The sequence below is a fragment of the Nomascus leucogenys genome, chromosome 22a (assembly GCF_006542625.1).
Source record: "Nomascus leucogenys isolate Asia chromosome 22a, Asia_NLE_v1, whole genome shotgun sequence".
Lineage (NCBI taxonomy): Eukaryota > Metazoa > Chordata > Mammalia > Primates > Hylobatidae > Nomascus > Nomascus leucogenys.
This window is the reverse complement of record NC_044402.1, coordinates 73,247,430-73,271,060: the sequence shown is the minus strand read 5'-3', so window position 1 is coordinate 73,271,060 and position 23,631 is coordinate 73,247,430. Positions and strand designations below refer to the sequence as shown.

At 43.2% G+C, this 23,631-nt stretch overlaps 1 protein-coding gene across 4 annotated transcripts in view; it reads right to left on the bottom strand.

Annotated features, from left to right (window-relative positions):
• The window catches only part of RAPGEF4 (Rap guanine nucleotide exchange factor 4), a 331,431-nt gene that overhangs the window by 134,241 nt on the left and 173,559 nt on the right, over positions 1-23,631 (bottom strand). For all 4 annotated transcript variants that reach the window (XM_030803682.1, XM_030803683.1, XM_030803684.1 and 1 more), the window contains one exon: positions 1,371-1,443. In XM_030803682.1, the coding sequence (XP_030659542.1) occupies positions 1,371-1,443 (73 nt within the window). The remainder of the gene's footprint in view (positions 1-1,370; positions 1,444-23,631) is intronic.

Sequence of the window (23,631 nt, the reverse complement as noted above, 5' to 3'; positions counted from 1 at the left end):
CACTTTGAAACACTTAACGTTATTTTGATTCACTTGATCTTCACAACAACCCTCTGAGGAAATCGAGGCACAGAGAGACTAAGTGCCTTGTCAGATGTCAGCTAGGAGACAGCACTGCTGGGATTGCAACTCAGGTGCTTTAATTAGCCAGCCATCCCTGGCTCAGCCAGGAGAGAAAGAAAGCAAGAACAAGAGAGGAAAGGAAGGATAAGTCTGTCCCTCCCACCCTCCTCCTCTGCAGGAAAGCAGAAGGCAAATGGGGAGACAGGGCAGAGACTGCATAGAAATAGTGAAATGAGGGGAGGAGAATGAGGATGCTCACTCAGAATCGCGGTCAAACAGGGAGAGAGATCTCTTGCAGTGAGTGACCAGTCAGCAAGGGAGGGTGGGAATTCTAGGATCCAGGAAGAGGATCTGAAGGGTGGCTGGCTGTGGCTCTGAAGATGCAGGGCCTACCTACTGCATCACTGGGTCTGCTGGCTGAAGCACTATAGCTCCAAAGACTCCAGGACCTGGAATCTTGTTATATGTATACACACAAGAGCTTCATAAGGAGACTCATAGATGCAATGGTAATGAACGCTAACCATGTTTCCGACACGCATGAACAGATCAAAAGACTCAGGGGACATATGGGTTTCTTTGAATCTAGTGGGGACCCACTAGAGAAGCATACCACAGAGAAAAACTTCCTTTCTTTGCTGACCAGCCAGAGACGGTCTCTCATAAAAGTCCTGGATGTTTTAAATTAAAAATATTTAATATGTACAACACACTGTTTTGATATACATATACCTAGTGAAATGATTACTACAGCTAAGCAAATTAACCTGTCACCTTCCATAGTCACTTTGTGTGTGTGTGTGTGTGTGTGTGTGTGGTAAGAGCATCTAAAGTTCACAAAGGCCTGGAATTGGAAGAGGCCATGATTTGGAAGATTAAATAAATGACTCACCCCACTTCTCTTCTTCACCAACAGAGTTAAAAAAAAAAAAAAGCAAGAGGTGGGGCTCTCAGGTATACAGATGGGACTGAAACAAATACAGTTCGTGCATCCTTTCTTTAAAAGGGCACAGAAACAACACAGGATTTCACTACAAGATGAAGGTATTTTGGGAAAGTATTCTATGCATGCCGAAGTTCCAGCTGGCACCAGAGCATACCTCTCTCTGTCAGCTAAGACCACAGAATAATACTATATTAACCATTTCTTTAAAAATATCTCCACTGTGAGCTGGCAGGTTTGTTTATCCACAAAAGAGTCTGGAGATTTACTCTGACAAGCTGGTGTAGGACATATTTTTTGTCACATGAAAACACATACCACACGACAAATTTTTAGATACAAAATGTTCACATTTTCCACTTACTGTCATTGTTAGAGCCCGTTTCCATAACACCATAAGGAGGAGCCAGAAGTCCTGCCATATACTGTCGATATTTCTGAAAGACAAGATTGTAAACTCAACACACAGATATTTACTTGCTTTGAGCATTCATTTATTTACATGTTAAAAAGCAGAAATGCTGGGTGTCAGGAAGCATCTGAGCCTTGTATTTATAGAGCCATGAAACGTGTTCTCCGGGGTCTCTGGTCTGAAATAAAGATGTTGTGTTCTAAACAGGTCTTCCTGAATAAGACTGAATGTGCCCGGGGGGCAGGAGTTCTATCTCTGCCAGTTCATTTATATATTTGTGGCTGCCTGAATTGTGTGGGATATTTAGCACCCCCTGCACCGCTCCCCAGCCCCACAAACACAAGCTCAGCTTTTTGTAGAGGGAAAAGGCACTCGAGCTTTATAGATGCAGATACAAATAAATGTGCTGCCTACTTAATAGGTGAATGGCACTGAATCAGCTTCTTTCAAAGCAAAAAGAAATGCATCTCGAGAAAAATGTCTTTTTTGAAAGAAGCTGATTCGCTTCCATTTACCTACTTCCTTTTACATCGTACACCTGCCTGTTTATGTGACCTCCAAAGAACTTTTGGTATGTGTCAAATAAAATAGTTTAGCTTAATTTAGAACTATTTGGATTCCCCTGAATTGTATCTGCCTGACTTTTGGTCCAGGCTTGCTCTAAAACCTGGCACTTAGCATAAGGTATTAGCCCCAGGAATCTGTGCTGTTTAGGAGGGATAAGGCTTGGTGAGAATAAAGCCATCTAGAGCATCCAACTAGAGAGGAGTGACATTTATAAAGAATGGAAAATGAATATTAGCCGCCCTCTCTTCTCAGGTCATAAATACAATCTCCTCCCCTTTCAGAATGGAAGCTGGGCAATTTTATTTATTGCATGGTGTCATGTGTATTTATGGTTTATAATTACGATGACACATACATGTTAAATAGCATCAAAAGAATCAGCACTCCATAGTGTGCTTATGGGCTGCACAAACGTCAGCAGAAAAGACTTCATCTGTAGCAATGGGCAGCTGGCAGCACGCAGTATTGGGGCAACCATCTGGCCCATTTGGTAGATTTGAATGGCGTTCGTAATGTGACATTGATGCTTTCTCAAAAGAGCCTTCTTCTAGTCAAGATGTAACTAGCTTTTTAAAAATTCTTTTTTTCTTCTCATTCTGAGGCAACTATACCAACACCTGCATGCAAACATTAAAACCATGATTTCCTCAGCCTCTGAGCTAAGTGATCACTCAGACATACCCACAGGACCAATATATCACCCTGCATTCCTGATATTTCCTTAGATAATTTCCTAATTCTGATTCTCTTCTTTCTTATGAGACACCATCTACTCTTCTTCTTCAAGAGACAGCATTGACTAAGCAGCACATTTCTGGGCATCATATTATTCTGGACTGTAAAAAAAACAGGCCCAGAGAGAGCAGATAAGGACTGGTTATGTTGTAAAGTTTTGTGACTCCTAATTACCATTAGCAACTCCCTAACAGGCTCCTAAAAGAAATACTTCCTGTTAAATTGAAAGGGCCATTTCACTGTGCTTAGAAATATTGTCTTGGATATGATGGGTGTTCTTTGTCTCAGGCACCTTAATGTCAATCCCCATGAGCTCCACGGAAGCACCTTCCTGATCCCTCAATGAATGGGACTTCATCTTCCTTCAAGCCCCATAGCACCTGGCCTGTTGCTGTCTTGTGGAACACATCATCAGGGTCGCTGCTAGTGGGAACAGAAACTAGAGAAGCCCTGTGGGCAGGAGTGTGTGGGCTGGAATTCAGGACTTGTGCATATTGAGCATCTACTATGTACAGTGTCTCAGGATGGGCTTAAAGCACAGAATAAGTAAAAAAGGTCCTGTGCACTTGTGAAATGTCCATTTTCTTTAACACAGGGAACTATGTCTTGCACATAATACAAACTTAGTACTTATCTGTTGCCTCTAAATTTTTCTAGAAAATTTCAACAGATACAGAAATAGAATACCACATACACAACATTCAACTTCAATAATTATTAACTCATAACCAATACTATTTCATCTACATATTTATCCACTTACCCCTTCTAGAATTATTTTGAAGCAAATCTCAGATATCTATTTTTTTTTTTTTTTTGAGACAGGGTCTCACTCTGTTGCCCAGGCTGGAGTGCAGTTGAGCAATCTTGGCTCACTGCAACCTCTGCCTCCCCAGTTCAAGCAATTCTCCAGCCTCAGCCTCCAGAATAGCTGGGACTGGACCACAGGCACACACCGCCACGCCTGGCTAATTTTTTTTTTTTTTTTTTTTTTTTTTGGAGAAACAGGGTTTCATCATGTTGTCTAGGCTGGTGTTGAACTTCTGAGCTCAAAGCGATCTACCCGCCTTGGCCTCCCAAAGTGCTGGGATTACAGGCTTGAGGCACCATGCCTGGCCAGATATCATATCATTTAATCCATAATTATTTCAGCAGGAATTTCTAAAAGATAAAGACTCCTTTTTCCCTAAATAAAACCATAATACCATTATCACAGCTAAAAAATGTAATATATCCATAATATCCAGTTGATGGTCAAACTTTCTAATTGTTTCATTCATGTCATTGCTGAATTGAATTTAAAAATAATTCATTTAATAAGACAACATAGGTTCCAGCATAATGGCTTTTAGTATAGTGAAGATTACCAAATTAGGATTGAAATATTTATACTTGTAAATTAAAAGTCAGTCCTTAAAATTGATGGGGCACTTTTTAATAAACATTCACTAAAGCTGGGAGATTCATTCTTATGTAGCACCCTGCAGAATGCTCTATATTAATTAGGATAAAAACAGCTAATTAGAATAAAACCTGTATCAGAAAATTGGGATTTCTAAATTATTTGCATATAGCTTGATCTTTGGGCAGCATTTCATCTTCCAAGCACAAATTTAAAAAGCAGTTCATAAAAGAAAATACCATATGAAAAGAAGCAGAACCTCACTCATAACAGAAAGGCACATAAAAACTACAGTGCAATATAATGTTTTACCTGTCAGAATTGGCAAAGTTCCAAAAAGTTTGCTAATACACTATTGGCGAGAATGAAGCAAACAGGTTATCTCATATATTGTTTATAGGAGTGTAAAATGATACAACCTCAGAGGCAGGCAATTTGGAAATATCTCTATAATTCTTTTTCTTTCTCTTTCTCTCTCTTTCTTTCTTTCATTTCTTTCTTTCTCTCTCTCTCTTTTCTTTCTCTCTCCTTTCCTCCCTCCCTCCCTTCCTCCCTCCCTTCCTCCCTCCCTTCCTCCCTCCCTTCCTCCCTCCCTCTCTTCCTCCATATTCAGTGGCCAGTGACTAGATCTATCAAATTTTAAAATGCATATTTCCGGCAGGGTGTGGTGGCTCAGGCCTGTAATCCCAGTTACTTGGGAGGCTGAGGCAGGAGAATTGCTTGAACCAGGAGGCGGAAGTTGCGGTGAGCCGAGATCATGCCATTGCACTCCAGCCTGGGCAACTGAGTGAAATGCTGTCTCAAAAAAAAAAAAAAAATGCATATTTCCTTTGACTGAGCTAGGAAACTCCCTCAGAGGGTAGATGTAGAGTCTCCTGAAATACCTGAATACATACGCAAACACAGGTGCTTGTATGTAATAGTAAACCAAACAACAACAAAACAGGAAATTACTCAAATGTCCATTAGTAGAGGACACTGGGTTACTTTCTGAGACGATGATGGGTTATTTTTTGATAAATAGATGCTGTTGGAATAGTATGAAGCCATGACAAAGAATGAAGCGGCACTACTTATATACAGATATGGAATGATCTATTGCTTTTAAATTTAAAAAGCAAACTACAGCATGGTGTATATACCATTTTGTGGGAATAAAAGATGTTCGTGTGTGTGAATATACATAAAGATCTGTAAATGTGTGGACTATCTACAAGAAAGTAGTAACAAGGATTGTCTCTGGAAAAGAGATCTGGGTGGCTGAGGGTCAAGCAGGAGAGAGACTTAGTTTTCACTATTCATTCTTTAGAACTTTCAACTTTTATTCCATGGGACTCCAGAATGGTTAATGTTCTTCTCTATTTTACATGTATTATTAAACTCTCTAATAGATTTCAAATGAAATGGAAGAAAGGATTCTACCAGTAAGACATCAAGCAAACAAACAAAACAAAAAACCATACAAACAATCAAAACAAAAAAAAAATTTAAAGGAAGGAGTTAGAGAAAATAAGAGCTCATACATGAGTGCTGTGGTCAACTCTCCCAGCTGATTCCAGCCTTGGAGTCATTCCAACCCAGGAGCCAACACATGAGTGAAGAAGCCTCCAGATAATTCTAGCTCCCAGCTAGCCAAGTCACCTCCAGCCACTCAAGTCATTTTTGTCATTCAAGTATTCCCAGATGAGGCTCCAGACAAATTATTCCCCACAGCATCCTGTTCAAATTCCTGACCCACAGAAATCTGTGAGCATAATAAAGTGATGGTTGGCAAATGCTGTTAAGTTTGGCATGGTTTGTTACACAGCAATAGATAACTGAAGCAGAATTTGATACCTGAAAGTGAGGTGGTGGTACAACAAAACCTAAGATGTGTGGCATGAGTTTTGGGAGGAAGCCTGATGGGGCTGGCGGAGATTTGATGACAGTTTAAAGAAGAGTGAGGGCTGGGCACGGTGGCTCATGCCTGTAATCCCAGCACTTTGGGAGGCTGAGGCAGGTGGATTGCCTGAGGTCAGGAGTTCGAGACCAGCTTGGCCAACATGGTGAAACCCCATCTCTATTAACAATACAAAAATGAGCCAGGCATGGTGGTGGGCGCCTGTAATCCCAGATTCTTGAGAGGCTGAGGCAAGAGAATTGCTTGAACCCGGGAGGCGGAGGTTGCAGTGAGCTGAGATTGTGCCACTGCACTCCATCCTGGGCGACAGACAAACACTCCATCTCAAAAAAAAAAAAAAAAAAAAAAAAAAAGAGTGAGGGAAGCATTAATGGAAGATGGAAGACACTCACCCTTGTTTTGCAGTGGTGGAAAGTTGAGCAAAACTGATGCCTGCAGGAATGTGGAAAATGAAAAGTGCCCCCGAGGAACTGATGGATCTAGCCAAAGAGGCTTCTAGGAAAAACACCCATGGCAGCTGCTTTCTCTTAGCTGTATATTTTAAGGTGCATACACAGATGAGCTAACAAAGGAGTCACTTAGTTTGCAATCAGAATTTAGAGTAAATATAAATTAGGGTCTAGGACTTGTAGAGTTCAAAAATAAAGCTATTTCTAACCTCTCTCAATAAAAGATTTTCAAAGTTAGAAAGGGCCTCATGACAAAGATCAAATATAGGTCATTGGCAGGAAAACAAAGCCTCAGAGTAAGGAGGCCAACTGTGCAACTGTAAAACCCTGCTTTAAGACTTCAGAAAGATTTAAGATGGTGCTTCACAGATTGTTTTAGATACGCAAAAGACTTTTTTTAAAGAATCTTAAGGATGCTATATCACAGTAACCACGAAAAGGTTCAAAGTAGGAAAAGGCTTATGCAAAGATGCACATGGGTATGGTTTTGTCTAATGAAATGGATGATAAATTGATACATAAGAAACCTATTAAGATACAAATTACACTATCCTGGACTGTAAGAAACAGAGACAGTAACTAATAAAAAGAATCCTTTGGACCCTTCAAGTTCTATGAGCAGGCAGCAGGCTGAGAACTACTCAGCTACAACACAGACTATGTTTTATGAAAAGAGAACATGACTCAGAAGGTAGAACTAAAAACCCAGAAGGCAGAATCAGACTGGGTGTGGTGGCCCACACCTGTAATCCCAGCACTTTGGGAGGCAGAGGTGGGAGGATTGCTTGAGGCCAGGAGTTCGACACCAGCCTGGGCAACATAGCCAGACCCTATCTCTACAAAAAAATAAAAATATTAGGCAGGCCTGGTGGCGTGTACCTGTAATCCTGGCTACTGGGGAGGCTGAGGTGGGAGGATCACATGGGCCCAGGAGTTCCAGGCTCAATGAGCTGTGATCACTGCACTCTAGCCTGAGCGACAGAGCAAAAATCCTGTCTCTTAAGAAAAAAAAAAAGGCTGAGCACGGTGGTTCATGTCTGTAATCCCAACATTTTGGGAGGCCGAGGCAGGCAGATCACTTGAGGTCAGGAGTTTGAGACCTGCCTGGCCAACATGGTGAAACCTCGTCTCTACTAAAAATACAGAAATTAGCTGGGTATGGTGGTGCACGCCTATAATTCCAGCTACCCGGGAGGCTGAGGCAGGAGAATTCCTTGAACCCGGGAGGTGGAGGTTGCAGTGAGCTGAGATTGCACCACTGTACTCCAGACTAGGCGACGGAGTGAGACTCTGTCTCCAAAAAAACAAAAAAGGTAGAAAAGCCAGGAGCCACAGAAAACAACTCCCGGAAAGCAGAATTGGACCTTGATGAAGGACCTCATGCCATTTGCCCAGCTGGACTTCAGAATTGCTACAGACTGGTAACTTATGTGCCACATATTCCAACCTTTCCCCCTTGTTAAGTGAGAATGTCTGCTGCAGTTTCCCTATCCCCTATATCCATTGTTTGCTGGGTGTGGGGGCCACATAACTTGTCCTTTTCATTCATAGGTCTCAGATTGAGAAGAAGCATCATCAGAGAACTGTACCTAAGAAACAGCATTCAAGGTGCCTCATCCACATCTAGATCTGATTTAGCTGATGGGATCTTGGACTTTGAGTTGATGCCATAACAGGAACAACTCTGGGAGTCTCAAGAAAGGACAGAGTGCATTTTGGATGTGGGAGGGGTTGTGAACTGTCATGGCCAGACAGTGGACTGAGGCAGCCTGCCTTTTCTAAAGATGAATATAACACTATCTCTCATCCCACACGCTTTCCTGAAAGGTGACGCTCTCTTTCCTTCATCAGTAGGGACCATCTAGTTCCCCTCCTTTTGAACTTGGACTGACCTGTGTGATTCTGTTGTAACCAATAGGATGCAGCGGATGTGATGCTGTGTGACTTCCCAGGTTAGGTCAGAAGAAGCCTTGCAGCTTCTCCTTGGTCTCCAGGAACACTTGGTCTCGAAATGCTCTCTCCTGGGGTGCTGCCTCTCAGAAGCCATCTGCCACACGGTGAGAAGCTAAGCTGCATGGAGATACCACACAGAAGTGCTCTGCTCCACAGTCCAACTGAGGCCAGCCTCTGAAGCCTCCAAATGATTCCAGCCCCCAGGTGCTCAGATCAACTCCAGCCATTCAAGTCTACCCAGCTGAGGCCAAGACAGTGTGGAGCACGGACAAGCCATCCCTTTGTGCCCTTTTCAGATTCCTCAGGGAATCCATACATATAATAGAATGGTGGTTGCTTCATGACACTACATTTGGTGTGTTTGGTTAGACAACAATAGATAAAAGGAATAGTAGAGACTAAACATAGCAATATGGAAGATCTGGCTTCTACAATGAATAAGCGGGGCTGGAAGATCACCTTGGAAGTTAAGGAGCCACATTCAACAGGGAAGCTGTATAGAGTTTATGGCCCTCAAATTGGTGTGTAGACACTATTTGTGTTCATGGGGTGCAATGGAGAAACTGTCTAGAGGTTATTGGAGAGGATTGGGGCATAAGGATTCTAGATCTTCAAGATGACAACTGCTAAACCAGATGGCACCATGTCTATGTGGCCTGAAATAGATGAGGGCCAATGGTACAATTTCAGGAGCCCAAGCCTGAAGCGCTCTTTGCTGAGCAAACACTGAGGCCATGGAATCACCCACTGTGTCTGTCTGGCCAGGGGCTGGACTGATGGGGCTGGCCTGCAGCCAAATCACAGAGCACACATGGCACCTGGCAGCAAGGGTCATGCCCACAGTGGCATGAGCAGACAGTCCTCTCTCTTTGATTATCCCATGCAGTCGTGGGGTAATTCCCTTCCACTGTAAAATCCTCCTGAGGTAGAGGGATTTGGGGAGTTAGATACTGGGCAGTCTTCTAGTAGGCCTTATTGGTGTTTAGCTGATGAATTGAAAAAAATAAAAGAGAGATGACCATATCAGTAATGCTAGGTTGTGGAGCAGTTCATATCTTTATAGAAGTTTAATAGTCACTTCAAGTTCTCCGAAAATCAAAATGAAACTTAAGGGGATTGCTAAGCCTGTGCTTAATAAGGCCTGCACATATAAGTCAGCACAGGTCAGCTTAAACCTGGGATCAGCAGTGGTTCAGAGGTGACTCAGCAGGTCTTTATGTGGCCCCCACATGCCCTCCACACTCCGGCTGTGGAGGTGTGTGGTGGCCTGGCTGAGCTCTTGGACAATGTCCTCTCTGGGGCCCTGGTGCACTTCCTCCTGTAAACCCTTTCCCTGGATCCCAACACACTCTAACACCTTAACAACATCAATGACCTCACTCAGTCATTTTTCATATTGCTATATGCACTTGGGAAAGAGCTATGTCTTTGGCTCAAGTCCTACAATGATAGAGAGTTAGCAGAGATAAATCAATAGTCAGGTGAAGAACAGAGTAGAACACTGAATCAGTGCTTTAAGGTGGAGAAGGGAATGGTGAGCTCTAGTGTTACTCCAAAACTCTTGCATGGTGGCCCTGAGGATGCATGCCTCAAGCAACACTTGGGAGGGCTCAGGCTTTTGTTACAGAGCATCCTGTTCATGTACAGAGAAACTTCTACAAGGCCCTTTCGAGAGGTGGGGTGGCTTGTGTAAGCAAGTCACCAGTCTGGATTGAGTTCTGTCTCTGAGACCTAGGGCACCAGTCTCACTCCTGACACTGAGGCCACCCTGCCATGGTGCTAATACACGTGGGAGGCCCCTGTCAGGAGGACTCATGCACACTCCCTTTCCCAACCCTCCAGGACCCCTCCAGGACCTCTGAAGGCAGTTAGGAAATCAGTTCTTCAAATGACAAGAAAACCTCAAGGACTTTCAAGGGTCTTAGAAGCACTTGGCCGGCTTGGCTCCTTACTGCTAATCAGTTGGGTCATTGCAGACAAGTCCCTCAAGCTCTCTGGCTTCAGTCTCCCCATCAGTAAAGTGAGTGCTTTGAATTAGATCCATTCTGTAGAATCTGTACTCCCTGGAGTACCCTCAGCCGAGGGCACACCACACAAGCATGGCCTTCAGCCCCAATGGTCACTAGAGTGTCTTTATTTTTTGTTTCATAAATTAAAGTTCCAAGAATAGTTTCATTTGAAAAATGACTTTGGCTCCTAAAAAATAAAAGTTTACAAACCACAAGATTAAATCATCTCTAAACTTCCAGCCAGACAGATGTCACTCAAAGATCTCCATGAAGAATCAACAAAGACCAATTTAGGACTTGTCTATGAAGTGTTAGGGACTCTACCCTCTGTTCAGATGACTTCTATGGTTGAGGATTGGCCAAGTGACAGTTTTCACCTTAATGGAAAGGTTTATCAACAAGACTGGTACTAAGAATTTAACTGAGATGCATCACAGTGCAGTGCTGACCTTCACAACCGAGGTGTGCAGACACCCCGTGTGGGACCCAGCAGAGCAGAAAGGGATGTGAGGAGAATAAACAGGAGCTCTTCCTGGAGCTCAAATTTTATTCTATGTCAAGTAGTTTAAAGGATTATTTTTATACTTTTATATTATGGAGTAGAAAGCTAAATTTGCATAAATTTTAAAGATTAAAGCATGAGACTTCAAAGAAATTCTGATCTGGCTGCTGGCTACTTCTAGCTACAAAGGGTATAGACCCCAGGCATTATGTGTTGATTTCCTCTGCATTTGGGAGCTTCAGTGGAAAAAGCCAAGAACCTCTGATGTTACGGAAAGTATGCAGACATTTAAATCACACAAGACTGGGGTCTTAATTCCGATTCCACCACATGCTACCTGTGTGAACGTGGGTCAGTTACTTACCTCAGTCTCCTGGGTAAGGAAACTGGGATAACAGCACCATCTTTCAGGACCATTGTGAGGATGAGAAATAAAATCTATAACAGTTCCCTGCACATATCAGGCACTTAGTAAATGGTTCTGGATAGTAGTAGTAGTAGTAGTAGTAATAATAATAATAATAATAATAATAATAATAATGGTAGTTGTAACAATAAACCAAGGATTAAGTGAACCCCAGTATATTTGATGACATTTTCCAACCAGATAGTCTCCAGCTTTGAGAAAGAATATTTTCTACATTACAGCTTCACATCACTGAGGCTGTTGATATGCACACAATGACCCACAACACACCTACTGATCATCTGCTAAATGGACCTGTGGAAAAATAAGAATTTAAATAATAGACTTTCTTAAATAATTTTATAATATACCACCTATTTTTCATCCACATGGTAAAATAGTCCAAGGAGAAAGCAACAAGTTCCAAAGTGATGGAGAAAGGAAGAGCACAAGAGAGAAAGCCCAGAAATAACCTAACAAACACAAGCAAAGCCTTTCTGCCCTCTGAGCTGTTTGTTACTAAGAGAATCCTTTAAAAAAATTAACCTGTCAATTACAGTTGGCCAGTTTTTAGAGCAAAGTAAGTGCCTGTGGCTCAGAATAGAGGGAAGAGGGAAGGCAGAAAGAAGGGATGGGAAGGGAGAGAAGTCCTCAGGCCAGTGAGGCCGGATGCCTGTCCTCAGATTGAGTTGCAAATGTATTAGTATACTGACTAATACAATATTAGTGTACAGACTATACTAATATTTTCTAATATGAAACAAAAGATGACAGTCTTAGAAAGGTTGAAACCTGGTCCACCTCACAGCCAATTAATTGTCTCCATCAAGAGCACTGAGGAATTCTGGCTGGAAGGCTGGCAGAGCAACCAACAGACTGGGGAGGGGGTGGTGGGGGTAAACCCAGCTCTGCTGCACAAGCCTTGAGCCCTGGCCTGGGGCTGCTCCTGCCTGGGGAAGGGGGCCCCTTTTTATAATGTGCACAAAGTCTCCATATGGCCTAGAGGTAGCCCAGGAGCTGGCATACAAAAGTTGGGTGGCATCTCCTGAAGGAGGAGACATTATAGAGGCATGTCACTTTCTGAGACTCAGTTTACAAAGCAAGATGCAGAGAAGAAAGGAAGGCTGGCAGCTTGAACTGAGCTGAGCCATCTGACAAGAGAAGACAGGGCCCTGGCAGGCAGGACTCCCTACCGTGGCGGTCAGGGCCTTCCTGGCACTCCGTGAGGCCTTTTCTGGGTGTTCTCCAAGCTGCTGTCCACTGCCAAGGAGGAGCCTCCACCAGGCAGGCCAGAGTGGCATGCGACTGCTGGCACCCAGCGGCTACCACATTCCCACCCGGATGCTGCCTGAGCTTTGGGCACACCCCTTCCCACAACTGTCCCCTTGCTTTCTGCCTCCTCCCGGGCCATCACCAGCCTGTAGCGAAAGCATCAGAAGCTCCCTGGGGATATGTCTGAAACCCCTTGGCTGGGATAATCAGCACTAGAAAAGCATTAAAAACAGGAAGCCACAGGGATAATTGACAGGCATTGCTGCAAACACCTGGGGTGGGGGTGTGCTCAGAATAGGGACAGAATAAGAAGAGGCAGCGCCCAGGATTGGGAAAGAATAACACAGGACTGTTCTAGGGATGTGGGGATGTGTCTCATCATAAGGTCCCATTCATTATGTTCCACTAGGTTCTCCCAACATACTAAAGCTGAGATCATAAAATCTCGTGACAAAGAACAGGTCACCTGTACTTTCTCTGAAAGCCTCATGATTAGACAGTAGAATGGCTTAGAAAAGTGAGATAATGTTTAGACCCTTTTTTTCTGTTTCTTGCCCAGAGTTCTTTCACAACCTCTAGATGATATGAAAATGGACAAAACACATGGCTCCAAAATCCCAGAGTGCTACAGAATTCTTAAACCAATGAATGGTAGATAAGAAGGCAAAAAGCAAAGCAGTTATAAATGGAAGCCTGCAAGCAGAAGCTTTCTGTATACCTGTTTAAAGCCACATGCACTGCCTTTCCCACAACAGATCACTGGCTGGACTGAGTTGACCTTTAAGGCAAGTTATTCTGTTTCCTTGTTCCTGGATTTCTAGAGCATCCGCATAATGGGGCACAAATAACTTTGGAGCCCTTTCGGTGATACCTAATTACATTCTTTGGCCCTTTTATAGACATTTCTACGTGGAAGCAAAATTCTGCTTGTCAGTTTATGACCATTTTTAATTCACGGCTAACCCGCTGAGAGCAGTGGTCTGGAGTGCAAGAATCACAACTTTAGCTCTAATAGAAGATGCTTTCCAAACCTGAATCACATAAGAGCCCCTGACTAAAGCCCAACTGGGATGACACTACAAGCAAGCAGATAAAGTTGCAGACAAAGCCCCCTGTTAGAGATGCTCTCTCCTCCTGGCCTGTGACAGTTCAAGATTCTGACCCATATGTGTAGGGAGCCTCAAGTACTCTCAAGTGAAAGTAGAATTATTTCCTCTGAAGAATAATAGTTTAGCCAAGTCTCAGTCATAGAAGGCAGTCAGATTGATCCTGCAGCAACAGCAGAATAAATCCACACTCATTTAGTCAGTCAACAAATATTGACTGCATGCCTGCTGGGGGATGACAGAGGAGGCATGGTGGACCCCTCCCAGGCCTTGCAGGCTAGTGAGGACAGTTACCAACACACGACAGTACAAATACCTGGATTCGCACAATGACGCTAGATGCCGGAAAGGAAAAAAAGTATAGGGTGCATTGAAAACGTGTTCAGGTGGGGAGGGGAGGGCAAATTCAGATCTGGGAGTCAGAGAAATGATATTGAATCTGAGGCTGAGGAGGCTTGGGGGATAGGGGCAGCGAGAAAGGAGAAAGGGAGCAGGTCGAGTGTTAAGGGACAAAGAAGGCCAGTAGGGTGGAGAATAAGGGCAAGGGGAATTGGGGAAGACAGGAGGGTAGTGAGGCCTCAGCACACAGGGGCCAGGACAGGGAAGGCCTTGCAGGTCACGGTAAGAATTTTAACCACCATCCTCATGTGACAGGAAGCATTCTAAATAGAGAAGTGACAAGAACAGATGGGTGTTTTTAAAAGATCGTCCTGCCTGCTGCTTGGAGGATGGTTTTGATGGGAAAACAAGGAAAGTATTAGGTGCTGAAGGGGAGGGCAGGCCTAGATGTGGCGCCTCAAGGGGGCTGGAAATGGGGAAAAGAGGGAGGGAAGTGGTGTATCGGGTAGAGAAAATTAAAGACACTTCATTCCTAAAAGCAGAGATGAAATGATCTGCAACTATTTATTGCTAATAATATTAAAGCCCCTGATTTCTTGTTGAAGCACACTCAACCCATTTGTGCCCTTCATATGACTAAAAGGTTCAGAGATTTCACGGGCTCACTGGTATGAGTGTAATTTTAGTTAGTGCACACTTTGTATATTTGAGTAATTAATCAACCATAAGCTTCTCTTACGGAAGCTCAAGTTGAGAGCGAGACACACACAGTAGGTCAGTGCTACTTAATTGAAAGTCGTAAAACAATTTGCTCTAGCAATGTTATTGCATAGTAAATCCTTACCTCTCATCACACTAAATCTGAATCTACTACAGTCCAGCGAACATATAAATGGGACTAAGAACAGTGAAAAACACAGCCATTGCCTCCTTGTTCACAGAGAAACAGTTGACTGACAACATTTTATTCAACCATATTAGTCTTCAAAGGGTGATGAATATTATGTATAATTATTCTGAATTAAAACTCACATGAAGCCCAGCTCTTATACAATTAACAATAATGTCAGTAATAGAAATCATGGAAACATGGAAATTATAAAAAAAGTGCCTACATATTAATCAGACAGAATTAGGATGCACTGATCATTTAAAAACCTAAAATAAAGGATCATTTCGCAGAAAGTAATAGCCCATGACTATCGACCCTTTTGAGCAAACTGCCATCATCTTGTTTTTGCTTTCTCGCTCTGCAGTGCACTGCTCCAGGGGTGGCAGGCCGGGTAGAGGAGATTGAGTGGAGATTTATGGGGCAGGAAGACTGCCGGCTCAGAGACACCTGGGCTTCCCACTGCAGAGGCATCCCTTCTGGCTTTGTCCCTCAACATGTGAAGCCACTGGAGCACAGGCACTATGCATTTCTCAGTTTATTTTCTGACCAATTTTCTCAGGAAGCATTCATATATAACTCACCTGTCTTAAGTCTGATCCTACCCAGTAACCCCTGGGGGCATACAGTATCCATAGGGTCTCTTCACTTTTGCCATAGCCATCCATGCACATTGGTCACTAAAATGTAAACTATAGAAGAAAAGTGACTTCTGTCTGTTTTCTACACTCACTGGCCCAGAGCATGCTACTTCTTGGCTTCAGGCATTCTTCATCTTTAGAGACTTTTTTTTTTTTTTTTTTGATGGAGTTTCACTCTTGTCGCCCAGGCTGGAATGCAGTGGCACAATCTCAGCTCACTGCAACCTCCACCTCCCAGGTTCAAGTGATTCTCCTGCCTCAGCCTTCTGAGTAGCTGGGATTACAGGTGTCTGCTACCACGCCCCGCTTTTTTTTTTTTTTTTTTTTGAGATGGAGTCTCACTCTGTCCCCCAGGCTGGAGTGCAGTGGCACAATCCCCGCTCACTGCAAGCTCCTCCTCCCAGGTTCACGCCGTTCTCCTGCCTCAGCCTCCTAAGTAGCTGGGATTACAGGCGCCCGCCACCATGCCTGGCTAATTTTTGTATTTTTAGTAGAGATGGGGTTTCACCATGTTGGTCAGGCTGATCTCGATCTCCTGACCTCAGGTGATCCACGCACCTTGGCCTCCCAAAGTGCTGAGATTACGGGCTTGAGCCACCGCACCCGGCCAAGACTTTGGACTTCAATTCCTTCTAAACTCTGCCAGCTTTTCTGCCCACACATGTTGTTTGCGATGACTTTCTTCATTCCCCTCCATTATCATTTTTTCTATTATTGCTGCTCCAAGTTCCCATGAACAACCTGAAAACATCCTTGTCAATCTGAGCCAATATATACTTACTGCATATATGTAGTAGGAATCACCATAATACAGCTCTGTGTGGTTTTGGAAGCCTCTGTTTATGGTGGAATTTTGCACCCCTTGAGTCATTTGAGTGGATCCTGGTTTCTGTCATCTCTCCACTCTAGATAACCTCAACTCTGTTTTCTCTGCAGGGTATGTTCTTATGGGTCTCACCCAGGCCCATACTTTATATCATCAAATAACAGATTAGGCCCTACTTTTCCCAGCATGAAGGCTAGCAGGTGTCAATAATGAAAGTGGTGCTTTAGCTATTCTGCAAAATAGTGTGGAAGAGAATATTAGGGTGCCACATGTTTGAGGGGGTGGGGCATGAGAGAGGGCAGGGCTGAGAGACTTGGGAAGATATAAGCTTAAAGATCCAGGCATTGAGACCAGCCTGGGCAACATGGTGAAATCCCGTCTCTACAAAAAATACAAAAATTAACTGACTGTAGTGGGGCATGCCTGTAGTCCCAGCTACTCAGGAGGCTGAGGTGGGAGGATCACTTGAACTCAAGAGGTCGAGGCTGCAGTGAGCCGAGGTCATGCCGCTGCACTCCAGCCTGGGCAAGAGAGTGAGACCCTGTCTCAAATAAATAAATAAATAAATAATGAAGATCCAGGCAGACGTGGGCTCCAATCCCACCTCTACAAATCTCCACTGCTGTTAACAAGACTTGTGAGCCCTTACACAACCTGGCCTCTGTCTTCCCTCCAGCCTCAGCCCCCACTCGCCTCCCCAGTTCATTCCTTTCCAGCTAGTCTGCCCTCTTTCAGATCCTTCAACACACGAAGTTTTCCTCCTCAAGCCTCCTGCTGCCTGGAATGTACTTCTGCCACTTGCCCTTGCCAATTTCTCCTCACCTGAGCTTAAGTATAACCTCCTCAGCGTGGCTTTCCCCAACCCCCAGTCCACATGAGTCCCTCAGTTATTCTCTCCCTCAGCATCATGTCTCTGTCATTGGCATGCCCAGGTAACGTGTCATTATGCTCCGCATCTGAGTGTGGAGTGGCTCAATGCTTTTCTCCTCTGTTAACCACAGACTAATGGAGGGCAGGACGGCATCTATTTTCTCTCAGTGCATACCCAGACCCTAGAACACTTGCCTGGGACATAGGAAGAAGCTCTCAGGGAATAGCTGTTGAGTGAAAGAATCACTGATTGAATTTTTCAACCACTCTGAGGTTCAGATTCCTCAATAATAAAGCAGAAATATTACCATGGCACCCCTGATTGTTGATGGAAGGACTGAATGAGATAACTCAAGTAAAGCTCCTTACAACACAGGCACACAATAAATATTAGTTCCCATTTCCTCTACTTCATCATTGCCTCTCAGATTGATTCTGCCAAAGGGCACATTTTCATTCAAAAAACAGATGCTTGAAAGAAAAATCAGCCTAATGCATGAAGACCTACAAACATAATGCTAGTGATTTGGAGATAGGATGAAAGAAGCCATTTGAAATCATATGATGTACATGGTCAAATCTCTCTGTGATGTTCTTTATGAATAAGCTTCTTGCTTTAAGAGAAGGGATAGGAGAAGCATGACGATCACTTGATACCAATAAAAACAAAACCTAAATTTAATTCATCAGAATCTAGGGATACTAATCAATTTTGTATTTTAAAAGGAAGTACAGAGGAATAGAGTGCCCAGTCTGTGCTCTCAGAATTAGTGCCAAAATATACTCATTGGTGAAAATTTAGTTGTAAGAAACCCATGTGTGGCCCATTTATGATTTCGGTTTTATTCTCAAAAATGAGATAGCACTGTAAATACTTAATTCCAAGGTAAACAGATATAAAGCACGTCACTCTGAAAATTCCTTTGATCTCTCTGATGACTTTATCTAATTGGTGTCATTATGTTGTAACTCCACTTTCAATTGTATTTCTGTAAACTTGGCAAAAGCTCCCATGTAATATATTTGAAAAAAAAATGTATGTGTTTTCTCTTTCAACACTGTGGGAAGAAAAAAAGAACCTTAATTACATTTTAAATGAAAACTTCAATCGTTGACAGTTTAAAAATAATAGAACAGAAATTATAAAACATTATGGATGGTGTTTGACTACTATTATTAGTGTTAAAAGGAACCAGCTTTGCTGATTTTGACAACTGTCTTATGGTTATATAAGAAAATGTCCTTGCTCTAAGGAAACATGCCCTCAAGTATTTAGGGGCAAAAGAGTACAATGTCTCAAATCATTCAGAAAAATATAGGAGAGAAAGGGAGACTGGTGCTAATGGGGCAAAATGTAAACAATTGGCAGAATTTGGGAAAAATTCTAGGTAAGTCCTTTGTTTTATTCCTGCAACTTTGCTAGATATATTTAAAAGTATATCAAAACTGAAAATTGGCCAGGCACAGTGGCTCATGCCTGTAATCTCAACACTTCAGGAGGCTGAGGTGGGGGGATTGTTTGAGGCCAGGAGTTCGAGACCCACCTGGACAACATGGCAAGACCCATCTCTACAAAAAATTAAAAAATTAGCCAAGTGTGGTAGCACATGCCTGTAGTCCCAGCTACTCAGGCAGCTGAGGTGGGAGCATCCCTTGAACCCACGAGTTGGAAGTTAGGGTAAGCTATGATCACGCCACTGCACTCCACACTGGGTGACAGAGCAAGAGCTTGTCTCTAAACAACAATAACAGCAACCAAAACCTAAAAATTATCCAAAAATGGAAAGGAGTCAGCGTCGCAGCTTTAAATGATTGCTCTTACTGCATTTATTCTGTCCACCTGTCTTCCTCAACTCAATTCCAGGCTCTGCTGTCCTCCATTCTGCTTCTGCCTCTTGAGTGAGTCTTCTTCGTCGTGGGGAACTCTGTCCCCACCGTCAGGGAAGGTCTAGAGCTATCCCTGGGCGCCCATGTGTCCAGTTATCTGGCATGAGGGGAGGAGTCGTCCAAGGGTGGAGCGAAGGGCTGCACCACAGGGCAACAAAGCCACGGCGTTCCCTAATCCACCTCACGTGCTTGGCCTTTTTCCTTGATGAGCATGTCTGTTCCCTTGCTGGGATGGAGCTCGGCCCTACATGCGGTCCACAGCCTGCCTTCTCCTTGCCATGCCTACATACAGGATACCTCTTGTCCTGCATACCTCTAGTTCTAGCCTGAAATACAGCCCACCCTTTACAGCTGACCCAGAGCCTTGACGCTATCAGCTGTCTGATTTTTTGTTCTTTCACTGTTGCTAAATCTCTTCTGCAGGTGCCACCCAGCAGAAAAACGGATCCTCCTGGCCTCAATGTCATCATGAGTCAAGTCTGAATTTGCTGGCCTCCTTTGGCACTGTCATTTTGATTACTGGTCACTGTCCTCAGGGGTCAGCCTTACAGCTTCTGTAACTAGGTTTTCTGGGAAGCACATTCTGGCTTCCTTGTATTCTCCACACTGGACTTCCCTGAGGCCCAAGGACACCATATATCCAAACTCTAATGTTAACACAAGCCAAGAGTCTCACTTTCCAATGCAGATTAATCTTTGATCACACACTAAAACAGATTTCTGCTGCAAACACTTTCCTATGCGGATTAATCTTTGTTCATGCACTAAAACAGATTTCTGCTGCAATCTAGAAACCCAACTTCAAATGCCAATTTTCCCATCAGAAAATAGCTGCACTGGGCTTTCCTATAAATTATCTCTATAGTACTAGAAGAAGAAAAACGACCCTTCTACCAACCAACCTTTTTACCAGCCAACACAAAATCTAAACAATATGATACAGGTGTGCCATGGTTATGAAAACCCAAAGTATAAAACATGAATGTGTGTTTTTCAGTATTTGTAACATACAGATATTCTTGATTTTATTGCAGATTTACATAAAATGCTTGGTGTTTTAAAAACAATACTGCATTTTGCCCACATCAATATATACATAGCTTTTAAGCAACATAATTGAATACAGTGAGGTATATTTAAATTGGGGGAAAACAAAGATAATCTGCAGGAAAGAAAACCTGAGGGAGTGAAGGAGTGCCTTTTTAAAACTTCCTTAGAAGTTCCGCAGGGTGAGACATCATTGCCAGCCACTTTCTCACCTAAACACGTGGCACACAGCTAATCTGGACAAAAAGGACTCTCCTCCCTTCCACGACAGTGTCAGAAGCTGAAAATGACACCTTTCAGGACAGATGTGTGGCGGCCCATAGGGAGGGCAACCAGGTGAGGGACTCTGAACTTGGACCCAGGACCCAGGGGAATCTCTCCTGAACCTCCCTACCCACCTGTCCCTCCAAGACATTCTTGTTTGTCCTCTGTACCCTCCTCCAGCTGCAAGTGAGCAGGTTCGGCCAGCCCACATCCCAAGGAGCTAGACACCTGCCCAATGCCTCTTCATCTCACCCATGGGTGTCAGGGATTTGCAACAGAGGGAGGATGCTGCCCAGAGGAGCTTGTCCCAGTGGGTCCACAGAGTGAGGTGGGTCAGAGGAAAGGTATTAGGAGAAAATGGTGGGGGACAAAAAAGCAAGCACCTGAGCTACTCAAATAGAGTAAAGAGAAGACGGTCTGGCAATGCTGAGTGGGAGGCGGGGTATCCTGCGAGCAGGTGGGATTCTTTCACAGGGAACAGGATTCAGCAGCCACCTTCTCAACTCTCTGTTCCCACTCCAGCCTCTCCTTCCTCCAGCCTGCACCTCATATCGTGTGGATGTCTACATGATCTCCACCTCCCTTTCAGAGCTTTAGCTTCTGCTTTGAGGATCTTCCATCTGGACGTTTGACTTCTAAATCCCCCAACCTCCTGTACCGAAATCCACCTGGTCCCACATCTCTCTTTTTAACTCAGATCCACTTTGGTCACTGGCTCTCCTGCTATTGCCACCCTGGAGTCCCCACACAGCTGTGCTCAGCCTGCAGCCTGCAACCCACCCCAATGATGTTGCCAAATTACACAGTCTCTCCTCCGCCAGCCCAGTCACCAGGGAACTTCTTACCCCTAACCTTGTTCCACTGCCAGCCAGGCATCTCATCTGGAGCTTGTGCAAAAGTGCTTTACAAACTATGAAGTACAGTACATGTGATGAGTATTAAATGTAGTTGCTGTGCCGTGAAGCTAAGACATGAAGTGAAAAAGGCAATTTCAAAGATGAGAACTCTCTGGCTGATGTTTGCTCTATAAAATAAATAAAATAAAATAAAATAAAATAAAATAAAATAAAATAAAATAGATGAAAACTCCCATTCAAAAGCATCCTAGAGTCTGGGCATGGTGGCTCATGCCTGTAATCCCAGCACTTTGGGAGGTTGAGGTGAGAGGATCCTTTGAGGCCAGGAGTTCGAGAATAGCCTGGGCAACAAAGCAAGACGCTGTCTCTATAAAAAAAAATTTTTAAAATTAGTCAGGTATGGTGGCATATGCCCGTAGTCCTAGCTACTTGGGAGGATGAGGCAGGATGATTGCTTGAGCCTGGGAGGTCAAGGCTGCCGTAAGCCATAATTACACCACTGCACTCTGGTCCGGGTGACAGAGTGAGACCCTGTCTCTATATACATAAAAAACAAAACAAAACAAAAAAAACCCCAGCATCCTAGAGAATGATCACCTTCATTTCACTGAATTAATTCACCCAAATCTGAGTCTCAGGAGAGTACTAACTGGGATGTGGGGTGTCTTTCTGGAATAATAAAAATGGTCTAAAACTGGTTGTGGTGGCTGCACACATACCGAAAAAGCTGCAGAATTATACAACATAAATGGGTGAATTGTATGCAATGTGAATTACACCTCAATGAAGCTGTTAAAAAAAGAGAAAACACTGAGCGGACTTCAGGATGTGGGCCTAACTTGCCCCATGTATTCTCCTGGTTGTCAGAGGGAGGGATCAGAAAAAGATTCAGCAAAGCCATTTTCCAGAAATTCTGGGCAGGTTCTGGTGAAGCATATACACCAATTTTACCCACATGGAGCCCAAATCTGACCATTCCTCCCTAGGCTGCTCACCGCACAGGAACACTGCATGCCAAGAGAACTGGCATGTGTCGATTTCTCAGTACCTATAGCATGCAGAGTTATGCTTACTTTTCTCAGCATTTGATTTTTCCAAACAAAAGGAGAAACCAAGCACACAAAACCCAACAGTGAACTGATGAACAACTTTGCATATATATAGAATTGCCAGGCAATAAAGCATGCTCTCCAACAAGCTTGTCTTTGTTTGGAGGAAAATTATGCTTTGCTTTTTCACAATGCCCTCTGCCAAGCCCAATGTGCCCTTCTAATTTAAATCAGTCTTTCAATTGTATGATCCTTCCAAAAGAAACTAATTTTCACTATGCTCATTCAGGGAACTTAACCAAAACTGGATTTTTTTGGGGGGGGTGGGATGGTGTTGGTGGCAAACCCACATAATAAGGTTTTCTGCTTTGTCACAATCCTAAGATTAATCATTTTCTAAATATCTATAAATATTATTTTGATTATATAAATAGCTTTAAATAGCTGTTTATGAAAAACTCTGTATACAAAGGAATATGCTTAATACAAAATGTGAGTAAGAGAATTAAACACAACTTGCAGTTATATTCTAACCTGTAGATTATAAATCAGTGTGCCATAATGATGTATCCTGAAAATTATCTTATCTCAACAGAGGATAAAAAGCCGACTAAAATAAATCTTGTAAATTCTAAAACGCTTCATTCGCTGGGTAATTTTATTCTGTCCTATCTCAATAAGGACATTTCAAATCAAAGACCCGAAAAGGAAGGTTAATACATCTTGATGGTTTCAGTAGCTTCCGTTTTCTTATTCTATGTTAAATTCCTCCAATGTGTGTGAAGTTCGGCAGTTCATGTAATCTGGCATAAGAATGGAAGATTGTAAAGAAATGTTTAAAATGTTGACTTCTCAGAGAATGTCTTTATGATCTCTCTTTTTCACTGCTCGTTCATTTCACAGAAAAGCCTCCATTTTCACTATAATTTTCCCAAATAAAGCTGTTATGGAAGAGGATGCCAGGACAATGAGAATGTAAAGAATCAGATCAAAAGTGGGTTAATTTCTAAATTGTTGTAATAATATAGCTCATCCTATCAATTCATAATCTAGGTAAGCCAATCATTCTGCATGGTTTGGGGGCAAATTCTGGTTTGTCTGTTTGTTTTGAGAAAGTGTTCTTTTTACCCCTCCTCTCCCAGTTCCCTTTTCCCCATATACAAAAATAAGATACTCATCTCTGAGTGCCCTTGGTGACCTGAGCACATACTTTTGGGACAAATTATATCAGCAAAAAATTTGA